Source organism: Ornithorhynchus anatinus, chromosome 14 (assembly GCF_004115215.2).
Source record: "Ornithorhynchus anatinus isolate Pmale09 chromosome 14, mOrnAna1.pri.v4, whole genome shotgun sequence".
Lineage (NCBI taxonomy): Eukaryota > Metazoa > Chordata > Mammalia > Monotremata > Ornithorhynchidae > Ornithorhynchus > Ornithorhynchus anatinus.
The window spans coordinates 37073951-37092455 of NC_041741.1; the positions used below are offsets into that span (position 1 = coordinate 37073951).

The window sequence follows — 18505 nt, forward strand, 5'->3', positions numbered from 1 at the left end:
CCACTACGCCATACTGCTTCTCATTTCAGGGCACAGTAGGCCATAGATTCTTACACAGCTGTATTTCCACAGATGTGTCCAACATCCTAAATTCTATGTGGGTGATGGAATACACTACTGTCAAACATTTTGCTCTTCCTAACCTAACAATGCCTCCATTTCACAAGTACAAGTCGACCTGCCAATAGGGAGAATTTTATTGACTTCACTTACTATTTTCCTACCTGAAATAACTCTTATTTCACCTTCATCTCCCAGCTTGAACCCTGACAAATATTCATTTATTCTGACATATCTTATAATAATAGTAATACTTGTGGTATTTGTTAAGTATGCCCTCTGTGCCAAGCACTGTAATAAGCGCTGGGATCAAAACAAGCTAACCAGGTCAGACACAATCCCTGTCCCACATGGGGCTTACAAGTCTAGGTAGAAGACAGAAAGGTCTGAATTTCCATTTTATAGCTGAGGAAACTACTGTTAGCAGTAGTCTGTTTTGGGGGAGTGAGGGGGTTTTCACCAGCAAAAGCAATTTGTTCTTTTTATTTCTACATGTCTTGCTTTAGATGATCAAAATGGGACATGATGCCCTTTAGAACAATCAAGCTACAGTTTCACATGCCTATGATCAGGTTATCCTTTTTTTTATTTTTTGATTGAGCTCTATTCCCAATCAATTTCCCTCCTGAGGCATTTACACAACATTTGGAACTATGAGAAAATGCCACAGCATTTAGAGATTCTACTATCTTCACTTCCTTAGAGAAAAAGACAAGAAAGCAAACTGTGGGAACTATAGAAGCATTTCTTTGTTCTCTTTTGCTGGCAAGAGTTTATCCAAAAGTCTTCTAGATAAGCAAGTAAAGAAGTGCACCTCTGTATAAACCATCCCACTTCCTTATTCCCTCTTCAAACACTGACTTTACGCACAAATAGAAAATTTAGTAGTGCCATTTTTGAACACCTAAGCCAAATATATAGAGAGAACATATGACCTATGTTCAAAGATGACTAGTTGATCAATCAATTGCATTTACTGAGCACTTTCTGTGTGCAGAGCTCTGTACTAATCACTTAGAAAACCACAATGCAACAGAGTTAGAAAACACGACCGCTTCCCACAAGGAGTTTATGGTGCAGAGGGAGGAGCTTACAGACTAGAAGCAACTAACTTCATGCATATACAATTAATTCTTTTAGTCCTTTTTGCAGTTACTTTTGTATTTACAGGTACTCAGGTTCTCCTATTTTTACCCCACTCACACATCTTTCTGAACAAACAGTATAAAGTGATCTCATTCATGTTCTGTGTTCTATCCACCTACTGAACCACAAACTTTGCCCAGAAGAAACCTTCTGAGTTTGAGGCATCGTAATTCTCTATCCTTTTCTTTTTTTAATGGCATCTGTTAAGTGCTTACTACGCGTCAAGCACTGATAGGCGAGCTGGGGTAGATACACCTTTAACAGATTGGACAGAGTCCCTGTCCCACAAGGGGCTCTCAGTTTAAGTAGGAGGCAGTTATTCACAATTTGCCCAAATACTTAGCTTAAACTTTTATTATATTCAGACCACTTCTCCCTCTCTTTGCATCTTTCAAAACTGCAAAGTCATAGTATCCTTGAGGTCAGGAATCAAGTCTAATGTGCTTAGTACAATGCTCTGAAACAGTAAGCATTCAATAAATGGTATTGACTGATGGATAAAATAATAATGGTATTTGTTAAGCACTTACTATATGCCAAGCACTGTTCTAAGCGCTGGGGTAGATACAGGGTAATCAGGTTGTTCCCAGGTGGGGCTCACAGTCTTAATCCCCATTTTACAGTTGAGGTAACTGAGGCCCAGAGAAGGTAAGTGACTTGCCCAAAGTCACACGGCTAACGAGTGGCAGAGGCGGGATTAGAACCCATGACCTCTTACTCCCTCCTGTTACTTCACTTACAAACCTAATGTGTTTGTTATCTGCAACTCTACCTACTCTCCGTAAAGTTACTTTCTTAGTGATGAATTAAGGACAGTTTACAAAGAGAGGGGGAGGCAGGCCTCAGCAACACCGGGGGTCTTGCCCACTCGGCCTCCTGCTGTTTGTCATCCATTGAATGTGGCACCAGGCTGGTTCCTCTTTAACTGCCATTCTTTGGCAGAAGGAGTTGCAAAGGCCCCTTTAACCACAGGGGTTGGTAAGCTCCTGGGTCCTCAGCTTTTCAAGATTTGCTCCCCTGTGAGACCAGCTGCTGATGTTTTTCCCTCCCACACCTTGGCCAGCTATGACTGAGCACCGCTCAGTATCTTTTGAGCACTGCCTGTGGGTTGTCATGGTAACAGGGAATGCTGGTGGGAACTACAGTGAAGAGCAGCAGTCAGCGCCGGGCCAGAAGAGGAGGTGAAGTGTGGGCTTCCTGAAAGATTGCACTATAAGGGAATCAAGCCCAGCCAAAAAAAAAAAAAATGGGTGGAAGGGAGTTCAGGAGTCGAAATATGGCTCTGCGGACTTTGAGCTTAGTCTGCAGTTTGCTGTTTCATTGCCTCCATGTTTTGGTAACCTCCCTAAGCATGTGATGTCTTTCTGCATCATTTTTTGACTTCATCGTCAAGGATCTGCAAAGTATCTATAGGGTGTTTAACACAAGAGACTTTGTTCTTTATTGGATTACTGACCAGAAGCTTTGCTAGTCCATGCCATCCCTCTTCTGGGGCCTTTTTTTTTCTTTTAATGGTACTCATTAAGTGCTTACTATGTGCTAGGCACTGTATTAAGCTCTGGGGTAGGTTCAGGATAATCAGGTTGGACATGGTCCATATCCCATGTGGGACTCACAATATAACCCCCATTTTACAGATGATGTAACTGAGACACAGAGAAGTTAAGTGACGTGCAAGGTCAGACAGCAGACGAGTGGCGAAGCCGGGACTAGAACCTGGGTCCTCTGACTCCCGGGCCCGTGCTCTTTGCACTAGGCCAGGCCTCGGCATCACCAATTTAAGGTCACGGGGAAACTGGCCATATGTTGGCGTTGACCTGCATCCCCAGAGGACAGCAATTGGGGGTAGAATCTGTCACTAAAACAGGACCGCCGGCCCTGGATCTTAATCTGATGACAGCCATGTCAGAGTCTCTCTATAGCTAACTCCAGGAGACTAACAGCCTCAGTTCCAGATTTCCGCAATTTTAAAGAGGGATTTGACACATGGTATTGCTTAACTCTATCCTTGGAGATAAGCTCAAAAACTCTATCCTTGGAGATAAACTCATCTGCTGGCAAATTTACATGGCTTTTCTTTAGGTATATGAATTTACATGCTTCATTTATGTGAATCTGTGTTGGGATTTTAGATACTCTCTACGTCTGTAGAAATCCGTAACTTTCTCCGGAGTTAAGCCAAATCTTCAGAATTCAGGTTTTTGGGGTGTGCTTGAAAAAAGCTCCCTTTACTTTTATGGAATAATAATGCCAATGATAATACCAATAAAAACAACAATAATAATGAGAGGCATCTGTACTAAGTGCTCCTTTGCTAAGTGCTGGGTAGATGCAAGAAAATCAGGTAGGACACAGTCCCTTTCCAATGTGGGGATCACAGTCTAAGTAGAAGGGAGAACAGGTACTTAATCCCCATTTTACAGATCAGGAACTGTAGGCAGTTAGCAGTTGTGACTAATCCATATTTTACAGATGAGGAAATGCAGGCACCAAGAAGTTAAGTGACCTTCCCATGGTCACACAGCAGGCAGGTGGTAGAGTCAGAATTATAATCCAGGTCCTCTGACTCCCACTTGGGCAACTTGGGCAAAACAAGAACATGCCAACAAAACTACTGCAAAAGTTTCACTTATTCATAGGTTTCAAATCTCACTGAATGATTCAAACAGCAAAAAGTTACGCTCCTGCACATTGTTGGCATTTCTCCAAGGGTAACTTCTTGGTGGGTAGTCAGAGCCAAATATTCATGCAGAATGAAGAATATCTCTGGGGAATAATCAGGCAATCAATCAATAAATGGTTTTTACTGAGTGCTCTGTACATAGCTCTGTGCTTGGGAGAGTACAATAAAGTTGAACGTGATCCTTGCCTACTAGGAGCATACCGTCTGAAGGAGACAGACACTGAAATGAATTACAGATAGAGGAAATGCCATGATAGAAAAATATGTATAAGTACAGTGGGGCTGAGGGTGGGGGGCTATCCAGTGCTTAAGGGAAAAAGATCCAAGTGGGGAAAATTATTGTCTGTCAGATATCCAGTTGGGAGAGAGTTCCAGGGCAGAGGGAAGAAGACATGGACAAGTGGTCGGTGGCAAAATAACAATAATAATAATAATAATAATGTTGGTATTTGTTAAGCGCTTACTATGTCCAGAGCACCGTTCTAAGCACTGGGGGAGATACAGGGTAATCAGGTTGTCCCATGTGAGGCTCACAGTTAATCCCCATTTTACAGATGAGGTAACTGAGGCACAGAGAAGTTAAGTGACTTGCCCACAGTCACACAGCTGACAAGTGGCAGGGGCCAGGATTCGAACCCATGACCTCTGACTCCCAAGCCCGGGCTCTTTCCACTGAGCCACGCTGATGAGATCAGGGTAGGGTGAGTAGATTGGCATTAGAGGAAACAAGAGTGCGAGCTGGGATGTTATAGGAGATCAGCGTGGTAAGGAAGGGACGAACGGATACTTGGTAAATCTTTATACAGTCTGTGTATAAAGGGTGCTCAATATTTGAAGACATCATTCTAAAAGAAATCAACTTTGAGATGCGCTTCTTTTCAAGTTTAAATTGAGATTTCCTTGTAACCATGGCTCTGATTGCAATGTCTCCTTTTAGAGCTCCTAAAGAACTAATGTAGTTTGGATTGGAGACTTTCTGAATAAACATACATATTTATAATTTTAAAATGTTCCAAGATTCTCTGGCTGTTACTTCCAACCCTCTGCTCGGTCCCTGGGAGAAAGGAGAGTAAAATGACTGTGGGGATGAAGAAGTGGGAATAGCAGGGAGCCCTTCCTCAAATCTCACAACATGGGAAACAAGGGAACAAGGGAACATCTACTGAAGCTTGAGGGTGGTTGACTTAAAGCCTACAAAAGGAAACATTTCTTCACATACTGGTGGGTGGGTTGGCATATGGATCGTATTCTAAAAAGTAGGTTTGCAAGCAAAAAGTATTAATATGTCCAAAAGGCATTTGGATACCTTTATGAAAAGTTCAGGCGGAAAAGGGAAAAGGTAGGGATTTTAGATGATATATTCCAAAATATTAAGATTTATTAACAGAGGACAGTAATCGCATAATTCCTCTAAGCATCTTGTGGCTATTGCTAGTGATGGAATCCTGGGATGGCTAGATCACCATTCTAACCCAGTAATGGTATTTATGTTTCTATGTTTATTTGAATATTGAAACTATGTTTCTTGTGATGTTTCTTGTACTCTCCCACAAGTGCCTAATATAGTGCTCCACATACAGTAACTCACCCTTGTAGCTACACATCCTGCTTCATCCATCTCCACACCCAATTTTCACACTTTCTTCCCTGCCCCATGACAAAATGTGGAATCCGGTGGGTTGGAAACATAGCAGAGGGTGGGGCCTGGGCGCTGTGATGGTGGAACGGTGAGTGCGTTCCTGCAAGGGGAGGGAGTCTAGGAATCCAAACTCCACAAAAGCCTGGTTGTGATGGCTCAGATCATGCCTTTTTCCTTCTTCCAACCAGTACAGGGAAGAAGGTGAACGAGGGGTGATTAGTGGACTTTCTCCTGGAAGGCTGAGGCCTCAAACCTTTATCTTGAGCAGCTTGGCCTTGATGTCAGAGGCCTCGGCTAAACTTAGGGCACAAAAGGATAACTACCCTTCCTGACCACTATCCTCTCATGTCATCCCTAACATTTCCCTCTAGTAACTTAGTATGATAAAATTGTCCATGAAGTCATTATTCTAAACCCAGTCCTGAATCTACTGATTTTTTAAAATTACTTCCTATAAAAACAAATTCTATAGTATATGAAGTTGTCCTTTTTCCCTATTCATGATTTTAATACCTTAAAGCTTCAATAGGTCCCTCCGCCCGGTGGTGTACTCTTGGGTATCCGATTTCGACTTCACCCCTTTTGCATCCACAGGGATTTTGTAGACTTCAATAGTGGCCTCACTTATCCTCTGTCCTTCCTGTCATAATCTCTTTGATTTATCAATCAATCGAGCAAGCGTATTTATTGAGCACTTTCTGTGTGCAGAGCACTGTACTAAGTGCCTGGGAGAGTGTAATACAACAAAGCTGGTAGACAGAACACCCTGTCCATAAGGAGCTTACAGCCTGTCCTTACTAATTTCTTCCCCAGGTCATCTAATTTGCTCTTCTCTGTGCCTTCTTTTTTCTAAAATGTGGTGTGACACGAACTACATGCTATTTATCAGGCACAGGCACTATAGTGTATGTAATGGTGACAATAGGCTTTTCTGCTTTGTTGTTAATATTTTTCATGCTGAAGCCCAATAGTTTTATTCTTTTCTTTGCCACTGCCATGTTCCTGTCTAATATTAACAACTAATACTGTGATGAAATTAACACTGTCCTCGCCTAGTTCTCCTCCTATCTTTCTGACAGCCCCTCAGTTTCTTTCACAGGGTCTCCTCTCCTTCCCATCCTCTAAGAGCAGGGGTGCCTCAAGACTCAGTTCTGGGTCCCCCCTCTATTTTCCACTTACACCCACTTCCTCGGAGAACTCACTTGTACCCAAGGCTTCGACTACCACCACTACTTGGGTGATTCCCGAATCTTCCTCTCCAGCCCTGATCTTTCATTCATTCAATCGTATTTATTGAGTGCTTACTGGATGCAGAGCACTGTACTAAGACCTCTCTCCCTCTCTGCAGTCTCTCATTTCTTCCTAGCTTCAGGACACCTCTACCAATACCAGTGTCTCTCCAACATCTCAAACTAAACATGTCCAAAACAGAACTCTTCATCTTCACCTTCCAACCCAAGCCCTGACCTCCCACTGACTTTCCTGTCACTTTAGACGGCACTAATATCCTCCTTATGAGGGACAGTGACTGTTCTGACCTGATTAGTATCTATCTCAGTGCTTAGATAACTGCTTGACACATAGTAAGTGCTAAACAAATACCACAATGATGATGATGATAACCCATAACACTGACATTACTTTTGACTCATCTCTCTCATTCAACCCACTCCGAGAAGCAGTGTGATGCAGTGGAAAGAGCATGGGTCTGAGACTCAGGGGACCTGGGTTCTAATCGCAGCTACACCTCTTGGTTACAGTGTGATGTTGGGCAAGTCACAACTTCTCTGCACCTCAGTTACCTCATCTGTAAAATGGGGTTCAGGACTGTGAGCCCTATATGGGACAGGAACTGTACCCAACCTGATTATCTTCTATCTACTCCAGTGCTTAGTACAGTGCCTGGCACATAATAAGCACTTAACGAACACCATATAAACCCCCACATAGTCCATCTATAGTCCAATTTATTACACTCTCCCAAGTGCTTAGTACAGTGCTATACATACAGGAAGTGCTCAATAAATACCACTGATTGATTTAATTAAATGATTTGGCCAAGGCTGACTATCTTATCTAAAGAAATGATTAAATTTCCAGAGGCTAGGAAGTGACTTAAGAGATCCACAAGAGGAGAAGTGGATCAACACCATTCAAGTCCACCCTTTCTTCTCCATCCGAACTGCTTCTATGCTGATCCAAGCACTTACTATATTCCCCTTTGATTGCATCTTTCTGCTTCACGCTGACCTCCCGGCCTCCTGTCCCTTCCCACTACAGCCCATATTTCACTGTCCTGCCCAGGTTGTTTTTCTAAAAAAATTCAGTCCACATCTCTCCACTCCTCAAGAACCCATCCACCTCAGCTAACAGAAACTTTCTACCGGTGGCTTTAAAGCACTCAATCATCTCACCCCCTCTGACCTTATCTCCCTAATTTCCTACTACAAGCCAGTTCCTTTAATGCCAACCTATTCACTGTACCACCATCTCATATATCTCAACACCAATCCCTTACCCACATCTTTCCTCTGCCCTGGAACCTCCTTCCCCTTCATACACAACAGACCACCACCTTTCCCACCTTCAAAGCCTTATTATAGCATTCTCTCCAAGAGACTTCCCTGTCCAAGGCCTCATTTCCTTTACTTCCTCTCTCTTCTGCACCACCTTTATACTTGGATCCATACCCCTTAAATACCTTCAGCCCTACAGCACTTACATATACATCTGTAATTTATTTGAATATCTTTCCCCACTTTCTAAGCTCCTTGTGAGCACCATAGGCAGGGAACATGTCTACCAACTCTGTCGCATTGTACTCTAAGTGCTCAGTACAATGCTCTGCACACAGTAAGTGCTTAATAAATACCACCGGTCAACTGACTGATGAGGAGCAGCTGGGTGGGCCCCCAGCCCCTCTCCAATGCTCCTCTGAGGCCCCTTACCGAACCAATATGGTTCTAATCCTGACACACCACTGCCTGCTCTGTAACCTTGAATGAGTCACTTGACTTCTCCATGCCTCAGTTTCTTCATTTGTAAAATAGGGATTAAATACCTGTTCTCCCGCCATTTTAGACTGTGGCGGACTATAGGGACTACATTCTACCTGATTATCTCTGTAGCTACCCCAGGGTTTAGTACAATGTTTGGCACATATTAATTGCTTAATAAATACTCCAATTAGTATAACTGTTTTGAGTGCCATGGGGACTCTCCAAGCCAATTCAATTCTGAACCAAAGGGTTTGGATGGGATCTAAAATTCCAGAAAGGGAACCGGTGAATCCAAGTTTTGTCAACTTCCCCACTGCTTTTTCCTGGAATGAATCCTTCAGTCTTCTCCCTCCTTACTGCTGTCAAGAATTACTACAAGCTGTCTTTGCTCAAGAGCCAAAGGATAGCCTTGTTCAGCAGACTATTTCTCAGGATTCGTTAATCATTATGATAACATTTAAGAATTGGCAAGAGGAAACCACTTCTCCTCTTGTGGATGTCTTAAGTCACTTCCTAGCCTCTGGAAATTTAATAATTTCTTTAGATAAGATAGTCAGCCATGGCCAAATCATTTAATTAAATCAACCAGTGGTATTTATTGAGCACTTCCTGTATGTACAGCACTGTACTAAGCACTTGGGAAAGTATAATAAATTGGGTAGATACAATCTCTCCCCTCAAGGAGTTACCATCTAGGGAGGAAATCATAAGGGAAACTCTTTTCCCAAATATTTGGTCAGAACACGGTTATCCATATAAATCAAAGTTTATCTAAGTGTTTGTATTGCTCAATAATAGGAGTTACTTCACAACACCAATGAAAAACACCGGATATTGTACAAATGTATCAGCATTTCTTGAAAGTACCATCACGTTGTAATTTTAAAATCAATCACTCAATCATATTTACTGTGTTGAGATGCTAAGCGCTTGGGAGAGTACAATATAACAGGGTTGGTTAAATGTTCCCTGCCCACAAAAAGCCTACAGTCTAAAGGAAAAAAGGAAAAATAACAAGTCAGTTACAATACTGAATAGGGATTTTGGAGACTTGAAAGCAGAGGGTGGGCTAGGAGAGGTACAGAGGGCTCAGAACCCTGGACCTTCTTCAAGAGGGGGAAGAAATTGGAAGATAACTCTACATCAGTTAGTGCTCGTTTGCTTAACCATCTATCTTCATGGAATCAATTAAGAGCAGTAACCAGAGAGTCTCTGCTTAGGTTTTTACTGGTGTGTTTGAAGCACAGCTCCAGTTTCAGATGTCATCACCATGGCTTCTGCCTGCTCTGTTACCAATCCCATTATTCTACTTGCTCTCTCATCTAGGAACCTTGGGTAGGTGAGGACCTTGCTAAGTATTAATTAATAATAATCTATCTTCTGAGCTTGCCTGCAACCGTCAGCTCAGAGAGGGCCCCCTTTCTGGAACCAGAACTCAGTGGGCTCAGAGGAAACCGAGCAAAGGAATGTGATGAACATCTGATAACTACATTTAGCTCCAATTCTGTACCCTGCTTGATAGGTAAGGAACACTATGAGGAATAATCATTCGGGGTCGTTGTGAACCTCATTTACAGATGAGTAAATGGAATCAAAGAGGTGAAGGGAGAGCACCAAAACGAGAACTCCCACTTTATTTTCCACTCCCCAGTCAGGCTGCCGCTTCCTATCCTGCTGCAGTGCTGCTCCAAAATGATTCTGTTCGGGAAGGAGGCTTAGCCTAGAAGATGTTAACAGACTTTGTGAAACTACATAGATTTATCTCCAACACACAGGCACCCACTGCTCCAAGCCTATTCTGGTCCCACTTGAATAAAAAAGGAAGGATTTGGAAAGCGTGGCAGAAGTAATTTTTTTCTCTCTCTCCATCCCTTATGCTTTTCCTGTCTTCAAATCTAACACATATTTCCAAGATATTTCTCTTTCCTGGGCTTTGGTGACGGTGCCATGAACGAAGCTCAGATTTTCCATCTCAACCCCTTATTTCTGTGACCTCTAGACCAGACATAAAGGCTACCGTGTATTTATTTCTCTTCAATTTCTAGTTAGAGTTGGGATTTGTTACAAAGACGCTTTTAAACCCTGTCGGTGAATAATCAAATGGTGCCGTTTAAAGATGCATTAAATTTTAACTTCAAAGGGTACCCTGGTGAAGAAAGGATCTACAGAGATAAAAAGATAAGACTGGTCTGGCCCTTTAACCTGCAGAACACACATCAACAAATAGAGAGAGGAAAAAGTGTTTCAGCTATAGTCTCTTATAATTCCGTTTCCTACCCTAATCTTTTTTTTTTTTAATTGATGTCATCCAAAGAGATACCATATTTTAGTAGAAGCCTAAAACTCTCATCTTCCCTGATCCAGGATGGTGAATGTGTATTTTTCCAAAGATAATCAGTCTGATGCCCAAAAATCTTTTCCAGTGCTTAGTACAGTGCTCTGCACACAGAAAGTACTTAATAAATACTATAACTACTACTACTAATAATAATGGTATTTGTCAAGCACTTACTTTGTGCAAAGCACTGTTCTAAGCGTTCATACTGTTCATACTACTACTAGTATGTAGACAGCTAGCCTTGGCCTCATGAGATCACTTGACCTTGGGAGCTACTCCATTCCATATCAAGGCTCTTGAAATTCTCAAGGCACCGCGAGGAGCCCTTCTGTTTTGTACCAAAATAACCTTGAAAACCACCTCAAAGGCAATGGAATTATTTTTCTTTTATTAACTAAAGTCAGGAAACACGTTTGACAATTAATTACTGAGCTCTGACGGTCAGGTCTGAATTCCCTGTCTGGTTCAGATTTCTGATAGAGTCATTTTGAGTGAAAGTGAATTCTTGACAGTGCCAGCATTGTAGCACAATCAGGGCTGTCTCTTTCCTCTAATCTACTTTAACGTCTGTCTCCCCACTGTAGACGAAAGCTCCTTGTGGACAGGGATCACGTCTACCAACTCTGTTGTACTGTACTTAGTAGAGTGCTCTATGCTCAGTAAGCCCTTGACAAATACCACTGACTGACGGATTGAGTGACCGAACCTATGCTGTTAGCCTCCTTTACCTTTAATGGACCTAGTGTTTCTTTACTAGAGATAGTGGAGCTAGTCCTGGCAACTGGATGGGCCAAAGAACTAGAATTAAGTGGTACAAAAATAGGTGCTAGCATTCACTGGCTTAGAAAAACAATGTGTGTGTGTGTGTGTGTCTGTGTGTCTGTGTGTGCAGACAGATGAGGAAGTGGTAACAGCGAGGAAGATTCAAGATGGACAGGGCTCCCTGCCTCTCTGGGAATTCTGGATTGCCCATAAAGGAGTTATTCTGGACCTAAAAGCCAGAGAGCTCTAAAGCCAGCTACAACATGACTCCATGTTGGATTTGACTCAGCCCCCAGGGTTGGGATCTATGTCTGGCTCTTGAAGAAGTGGCATGGTCAACAGCCTTATGCCTACTCCTTTATTAGAATCATATTTTGGGGAACTACCTTCTCTCAATATGTGCAAAACCAGTGACTACATACTAACAGAGTTTGGTAGATGTAAGAAAGAAAATAATGGGAGAGTTACAGAACTGATACGTAAGAAAAAAACTTATTCTCCCAAATCAAGAACAATCAAGAGCCTGAAGGAGAATTCAATAATTCATGGCACTTGAAGATAAAAAAAGAAGTCACTTCTCCTGTCCATGCAAAGGAATTGATAAGCCTTCTTTCGTAAACCTAATGGAGCTTTGTGGATAAATCACCCATAGATTACAGAACACAAATTCAGTGTTGAACTGATGAATGGTTTACCTAGAAATCCATTTATCTGAAACACCATCCCCCAACATTAGTTAACAGATGCTAATTTAATTAACAAATGTAGCTATTGAGACTATTTCCTAAATAGAATGCATCTGTGCATAGATGAGTTTCTATCAACATTAATTTTGTCCTCTTGATGTCTTCTGTCTTATTCTAAATAGCTAATAGGACCTGTACTAACTACATCATATTTAATATGGGGAATGGTGGATGTTGCTTAGGCAACAGAATGAATAAATGCAGGTCAGAATGTGCTTCAAGAAAAACAAAAGCTGAAATACTGTACAGAATGTAGAATAAACAGATGCTGCTTTTTTTTTTACCATATTAATATAATCAGGTTCAAAAAGAGTAAAACAGACAAACACATCAACCTATTTTAATCAATTTCATAGTTAAATAAATTAGGTTACCTAGCATTGCTGGAAAAATGTGATGAGTAAGACATAATTTTCTTGCATTACTAGTAGTAGAATGTAAACAGCACATGCCATCATGGAAAGCACTAGATTGGATTGAAACACCATTTTCTCATTTCCCGAAAATAATCTAAATTAACTCACCTAACAATGGTATTAATTCATTTGATTTTAATTTCTTTCTTAGGCTTACTTAAAAAGGTACCTTAATGAAAAAATACGAATCACGATAGGAGTATCCTACCACAGAATGGAAAGTAAAGAATATAAAAGTATTAGAAGATCTGATCACTTTTAAATGCATGGAAAATGTTGCATAACATTATATGTGCCACAAATGCCTGCAGTGTTCTTAAAGCTTCTCCATGAGATAAACACTGCTTCTCCTAAGTACTTTGTAACTATTATTCACTCAGTGTATCACACTGCTTCATGGCAAGACTGAGTGGGTCTATACACATATGCAATTCTCATGATATGATTTGAATTATATAAATGTTGGGGAACTCTCTGGCCCCCTCCCTAAATCTGAGCCTTTAACCCATCTCCCTCAGCAAGTTGGGGAGGAAGTAGAAAACACTGACCAGTGAAATAACTATTTGAGACCTCCCTCTCAGCTTTAAAATATATTCTGACAGTAAGGGAAGGAAATCCAGTGAGAGGGGGTAGAGTATCTCTATATACTCTTTCAAATGTATCTATAAACATTTGAAAAGGCCTCTGAATCATTTAATAGTTCCTAGAGTCACAATTTTGTCAGCTTATAGTCTCCTATTTGATGGCCATTTGAGAACTTTTTCTATTTTATTTCTACCCGGATGGCTATAATTTCTCACCTGCTTATCATTTTAAAGTAGTTTCAGAAAGATGAGAAAAACAATAACTCCAGGTTTCACTACAACGGTTCGCAGATCCGAGGGGGTTCCAACTCATTCATCACTCGTGGTGCTGCACTGACAAATTTACCTTTTTGAATTGCAGGCTGGTGCTAAATGCATTTTGAAAACAAGCCAGAAGTTGAACAATTTTAATAGCCAAAAAACTGACCCAAGCCAAATCTAGAATGGGAAAAAAAACTTAATCTCCAGGAGAACTGAAGACCTTAGACTAGTTCTTAGTCTTTTTTAAACCATAAACTTCAGGTATCTCGTCTGCTTACTGTTTTATTCAAAAACAGCTGGGGAAGTAGTTTCATATAAAAAAAAATACGGCCATGGGTGGTCTTATATAGACAATGAACGGGTAGGGTGATTTAGAGATATTTACGCTTAGACAGCGAGCCCCATGTGGGATAGGGATTGTTCCAATCTGATTATCATATAACTACCCCAGTGTTCGGCACATGGTAGGCACTTAATAAATACCACGATTATTATGCTTGGAACTAGCTATGATTAAAAAAAAGATCTTAGCGGGGTAGGGGTAGGGGGGACTAAGTTAGCAAGGTGTTATGACGTAGAGTAACAAGTGCCGGTGCCTGGAGTCGCTTCCTAAACCATTAAGGAGCAGCATTATCAATGGGCACATCTTTCTCCCATCCCCCTTTCCAACCTATATTCATCACAGTGGAAAGTTTGTTCACATTAGGTTGGGACTCCATGTGGACAGCAGAGGAGTCCCGAATTGGCTTGACACCTGGGTCCATCTCTTCTACATACAGATAACTAATGTAGGAGAGGGTCTGTTTCCCATTTAAAGCAACAATACTTCAAGCAGCACGTTTCTCCACCGGGTTGACTCCGTGAAGATTCGGCCGAGAAACTGAAGGTGGTTTACGTAATTTAAACAGGTTATGGAACAACTGTCTAGCATGCCACATAGTAATGCAGCAAGTTGCATAATTACGATCTTACTGCTAATACTATATACAGTAGTAAAATACAACGGGATTTAGATAATTTGGGGGGGGGGGGCACACATTGTTTTACTGGGAGTGATCAGCTTTGAACAAGAATGAACTATCGTCACCTAGGCATTAGTACTTTTTCTACATCCCAAAGTGGATGACAGGGAAACTAAGGATCTCACCCTCCCTCCTGCTCCTTTTTATAATGTTTACTGTCCAGATCCCTGACATCTAGCTATACAGAGATATAAGAAAGAGAGCTAGCTACATATAAAATCACATTCGTAAATACCATCATCAGAAAATCTGTAAATCTATGTACCGAGCCAGCTGAAGCTAATCCCCGATTCCTCGGCAAGTGGAAAAACTGACCAATTTCAGTGCAATCCCGACTCGCTCTGTGCTGTTCAAGACAAATAAGAAGCAAAGAGAGACAGAAAGCAGCTACGTGGACAGAGACGGCTTCTTACCATGAACTGAATATTGTCAAATCCATTAGCCATCAAGTGGTTCTCATACTGAGGTAGCCCAATGTTTTCCAACCATTGTCCCACCGTTTGGACGGGGCATCTGGGTCCTGCAAGAGGGTGAAGAGGGAAGCGTTTAAGCAGTGAGTAGCCATCCACTGGGTAATAGCGGTAGTCCTGGGCTGAGAGGTGGCATTGCCACATCATGTTCCTGGGAAAGTTGCTATCAAAGGAGCCCGCCAGCTTGACAGACGAATGGTCTCAGCCCGAAAGAAAAGTCAGAAGTAAAACATAGTTTGCAGGGCAGTCAACAGAGGAAGATTTGATCCTAGCTCAACATTTCTTACATATTCATCTTTACTACAGATCGGTACGTCATAGAGCCAAAAAAAGAAGGAGCAGAAGAAGAAGAAGAAGAAAAAGGCATATCAAGCTGTCAGCTATGCTGGTCTCCGTTCTAGGGGATTGTTGGAATACTCCACAATGAGCAATGCACTGCCAGCAGCAAGAATTCTTTTTATCAAGTACTCCTACACTCATCAGTATGCAGCTCCATCTCCAATCCCCCTCCGCTGGCTCCCCTTCATTACCCAGCCTAGGCTACACCTCGCATTTTCAATAATAGCCATCAGATAAGGCAGATTTTTTTTGTCTGCAAGCTGTAAGCCTGCCGCTGCTGCTGCTTCCTCCTACACACCCATCCAAGCGTCAATCTTGAATGATGAGAGCAGTCAAAACAAATGCAGAAAATAGCACGATTCAGAAGCAAAGTAAAGCCCTTTTAAATCGGAATAGAATCTTCATGCCCGTTACGCATTACAGAGCTGTTTGTTGTCGATTTTTACGTTTCAAAAGGCAGCAGGAAATGCAAAGCATTAACTGGAGCCTATAGCATGGTTCACTACAGGTTCTTTTTTTATGCAGCACGGAGAAGTGTTTCTGCTGTGAGGATGCACTTTACATTGTTCTAAAAATAAATATGCATTTTTTTAACCATGTAGTAACGAGAATGTATTTCATTTCAGAATTCATTTTCCTGGAACACCGAAAAGTACATACAAATTTCATCACGACCCTTTAGTCCAAATAATTTGCTTATTTTGCAGGAACGCATTTTCCGTAAAAAGACATACTCTTCACTCTGACATTCATCGTCAAATTTCAAGTTCAGTGCATTGAATTAGCAGTAAGGGTAAAATTCTACTGGGTAGAAATAAAAAGCAAATATTTTCCTAAAAATAGCAGCTAAATAGAGTTTTACTGAATGGTGAAGAGGCTGAAAGATTTATTTGATACCTGAAAGGAAACTCAAACATCAAACTGACCATGAGAACCTACAGGACCAACTCCTTTTAGTTAGCTGACTGGGGCTTTCCCCTTTTGACTTGCAAGCAACTGAATACAGTAGAGATTTTTATTGGTATGGCTTTTCACATTACCATTACAGCTTCTGATGTTGAAAATAGCAGAAGCACATAACAATGCTTTTTTATTTTCATTTTCACAGGGTAAAACTACTTGCTCTTGGCTGAGGTCTTCTGAGGGTGATGGAATCTCTCACCAATAGCGATGGACCAGTCATCACTCTGACTCTTCAAGATGAAGGACACCAAACAATCGGTGGTATTTATTGAGTGATTATTGAGTGCGGATCACTATGCTAAACTCCTGGGAGAGTACAATCTAGTGAGAGAGGTACTTACAATCTAGTGAGAGAGACAGACATTTAAATAAATTACAAGTAGGGCAACAGAATCTAAGGATATGGATGTAAGTGCTGTGAGGATTGGAGTGAGTATCAAACTGCTTAGGGGATATGGACTTTAAAGTGATGCAGATGGGAGGAGCAACAGGATGGGGAGATGTGAGGTCAGTCAAGGAAGACTTCCTGGAGGTGTTGGTTAAGAAGGGCTTTGAAAACAGCGGGTGGGGGTGGGGGGAAGAGGAATGACAAAGGGTCAAGACAGGAGTTGTTAGAAAAAGAGACAAGATTGAGGCACCGTGAATATATTGGTGTTGGATGAGCAAAGTGCCGGAGGTGGGGGAGGATGGTTGTAGTGGGAGAGGAATGAGGCTAGGTAGGAAGGAGACACCTGAGTGCCTTAAAGTTGATGGTGAGGAGTTCGATGTGGAGCTATTTAGACAACCACCGGAGGCTTTGGAGGAATGGGGAGATGTGCACAGATTGATTTTTTAGAAAAATCATCTGAGGAGCAGAGTGAAGTATGGACTGTTGAGGGGGAGAGGCTGAAGGCAGGAAGATCGGCAAGAAGGGTGATGTTGTTCAGAACAGGAATTTAGATGGGATATAGCAAGTTCTTGGTCCAGCATGGTAGCAGGTTGGATGAAGAGGAAGGGATGGATATTGTGACGATGGAAATGAGAGGATCTGGTAACTGACAATATGTGGGCTGCAGGGGAGGGACGAGTCAAGAATAATAGCGAGATCATGGGCTTGTGAGATGGGGATGGTGGGGTTACTGTTGAAAGGGATGGGAGAGTTTGGGGGAGGCGAGGGTTTGGGTGGGAAGATGAGTTCTGCTTTGGACAGTGTGAGCTGTCAACGAGAGCAGAAGGAAATGAAAGACTGTTAAAGAAGGAGAAAGTTTGGACTTGGAGGAGAAGATCTGTAAGTTATCCAAGTAGAGATGGTACTTGAAGCCATGGGCACCAACAGGTTCAACCAGAATTAGGGGGAGGGAGGCAAAGGTAGTCTAATTTATTCCTATTCATGTGTGTCTCCCCTCTAAACTGTAAGCTCATTATGGGCAGGGAACATGAATGTAAATTCTGCTGTCTTGAAAAGAGGACCCAGGGAAAGAGAGAGAGAAGGAGCTACCAGATGTATGGGGAGAAGCAGGAGAGAACAGTGCCAGCTATTTCAAGAGAAGGGGGTGGTTACATTGTCAAAAAGCTACTGAGAGGTCTAGGATTAGGACTGATTATTGCAACTGTGGCTTGTCCAGTGACATCTACATTCTCTTGTTACTACGGGGGGGGGGAGGCTACTGGAAAGAGCACGGGCCTGGGAGTCAGAGCACCTGGATTTTAAGCCCAGCTCCACCACTTATCTGCTGTGTGACCTCAGGAAAATCACAACCTCTCTGTGCCTCTTTTCCCTCACCTGCAAAATGGGGAGTCAATACCTGTTCTCCATCCCTAGATGGTGAGCCCTGTGTGAGACCTGATTATCCTGTCGACCTCAACACTTAGTACAGTGCTTGACAAATATCACAATTATTATTATTATTATTTTTGTTACTGTGTGTTCCATTAGGGCATGGATTGTAACAAGTGAACAGACATGCCCAAGCAGAATATATTGCAAAGTGCACTTAAGTTTTTTAAGTTCAGGTCCAACTTGTGGCTAAAGTGAGCTCACCTCGTGCCGACGCTGGGTCGAAGTGCCCTAACCCATCAGGCTGTTGCCTTAGCAACC

The 18505-nt window shown here is 42.0% G+C and overlaps 1 protein-coding gene across 8 annotated transcripts in view; it reads right to left on the reverse strand.

Annotated features, from left to right (window-relative positions):
* Nucleotides 1-18505, reverse strand: part of ANKS1B (ankyrin repeat and sterile alpha motif domain containing 1B) — a 587732-nt gene that overhangs the window by 226936 nt on the left and 342291 nt on the right. For 7 of the 8 annotated variants that reach the window (XM_029079026.2, XM_029079024.2, XM_029079025.2 and 4 more), the window contains one exon: nucleotides 15070-15176. In XM_029079026.2, coding sequence (XP_028934859.1) covers nucleotides 15070-15176 — 107 coding nt within the window. Of the gene's footprint in view, nucleotides 1-15069; nucleotides 15759-18505 lie in introns of those variants that run through there. The other variant, XM_029079029.2, reaches the window with a different exon arrangement.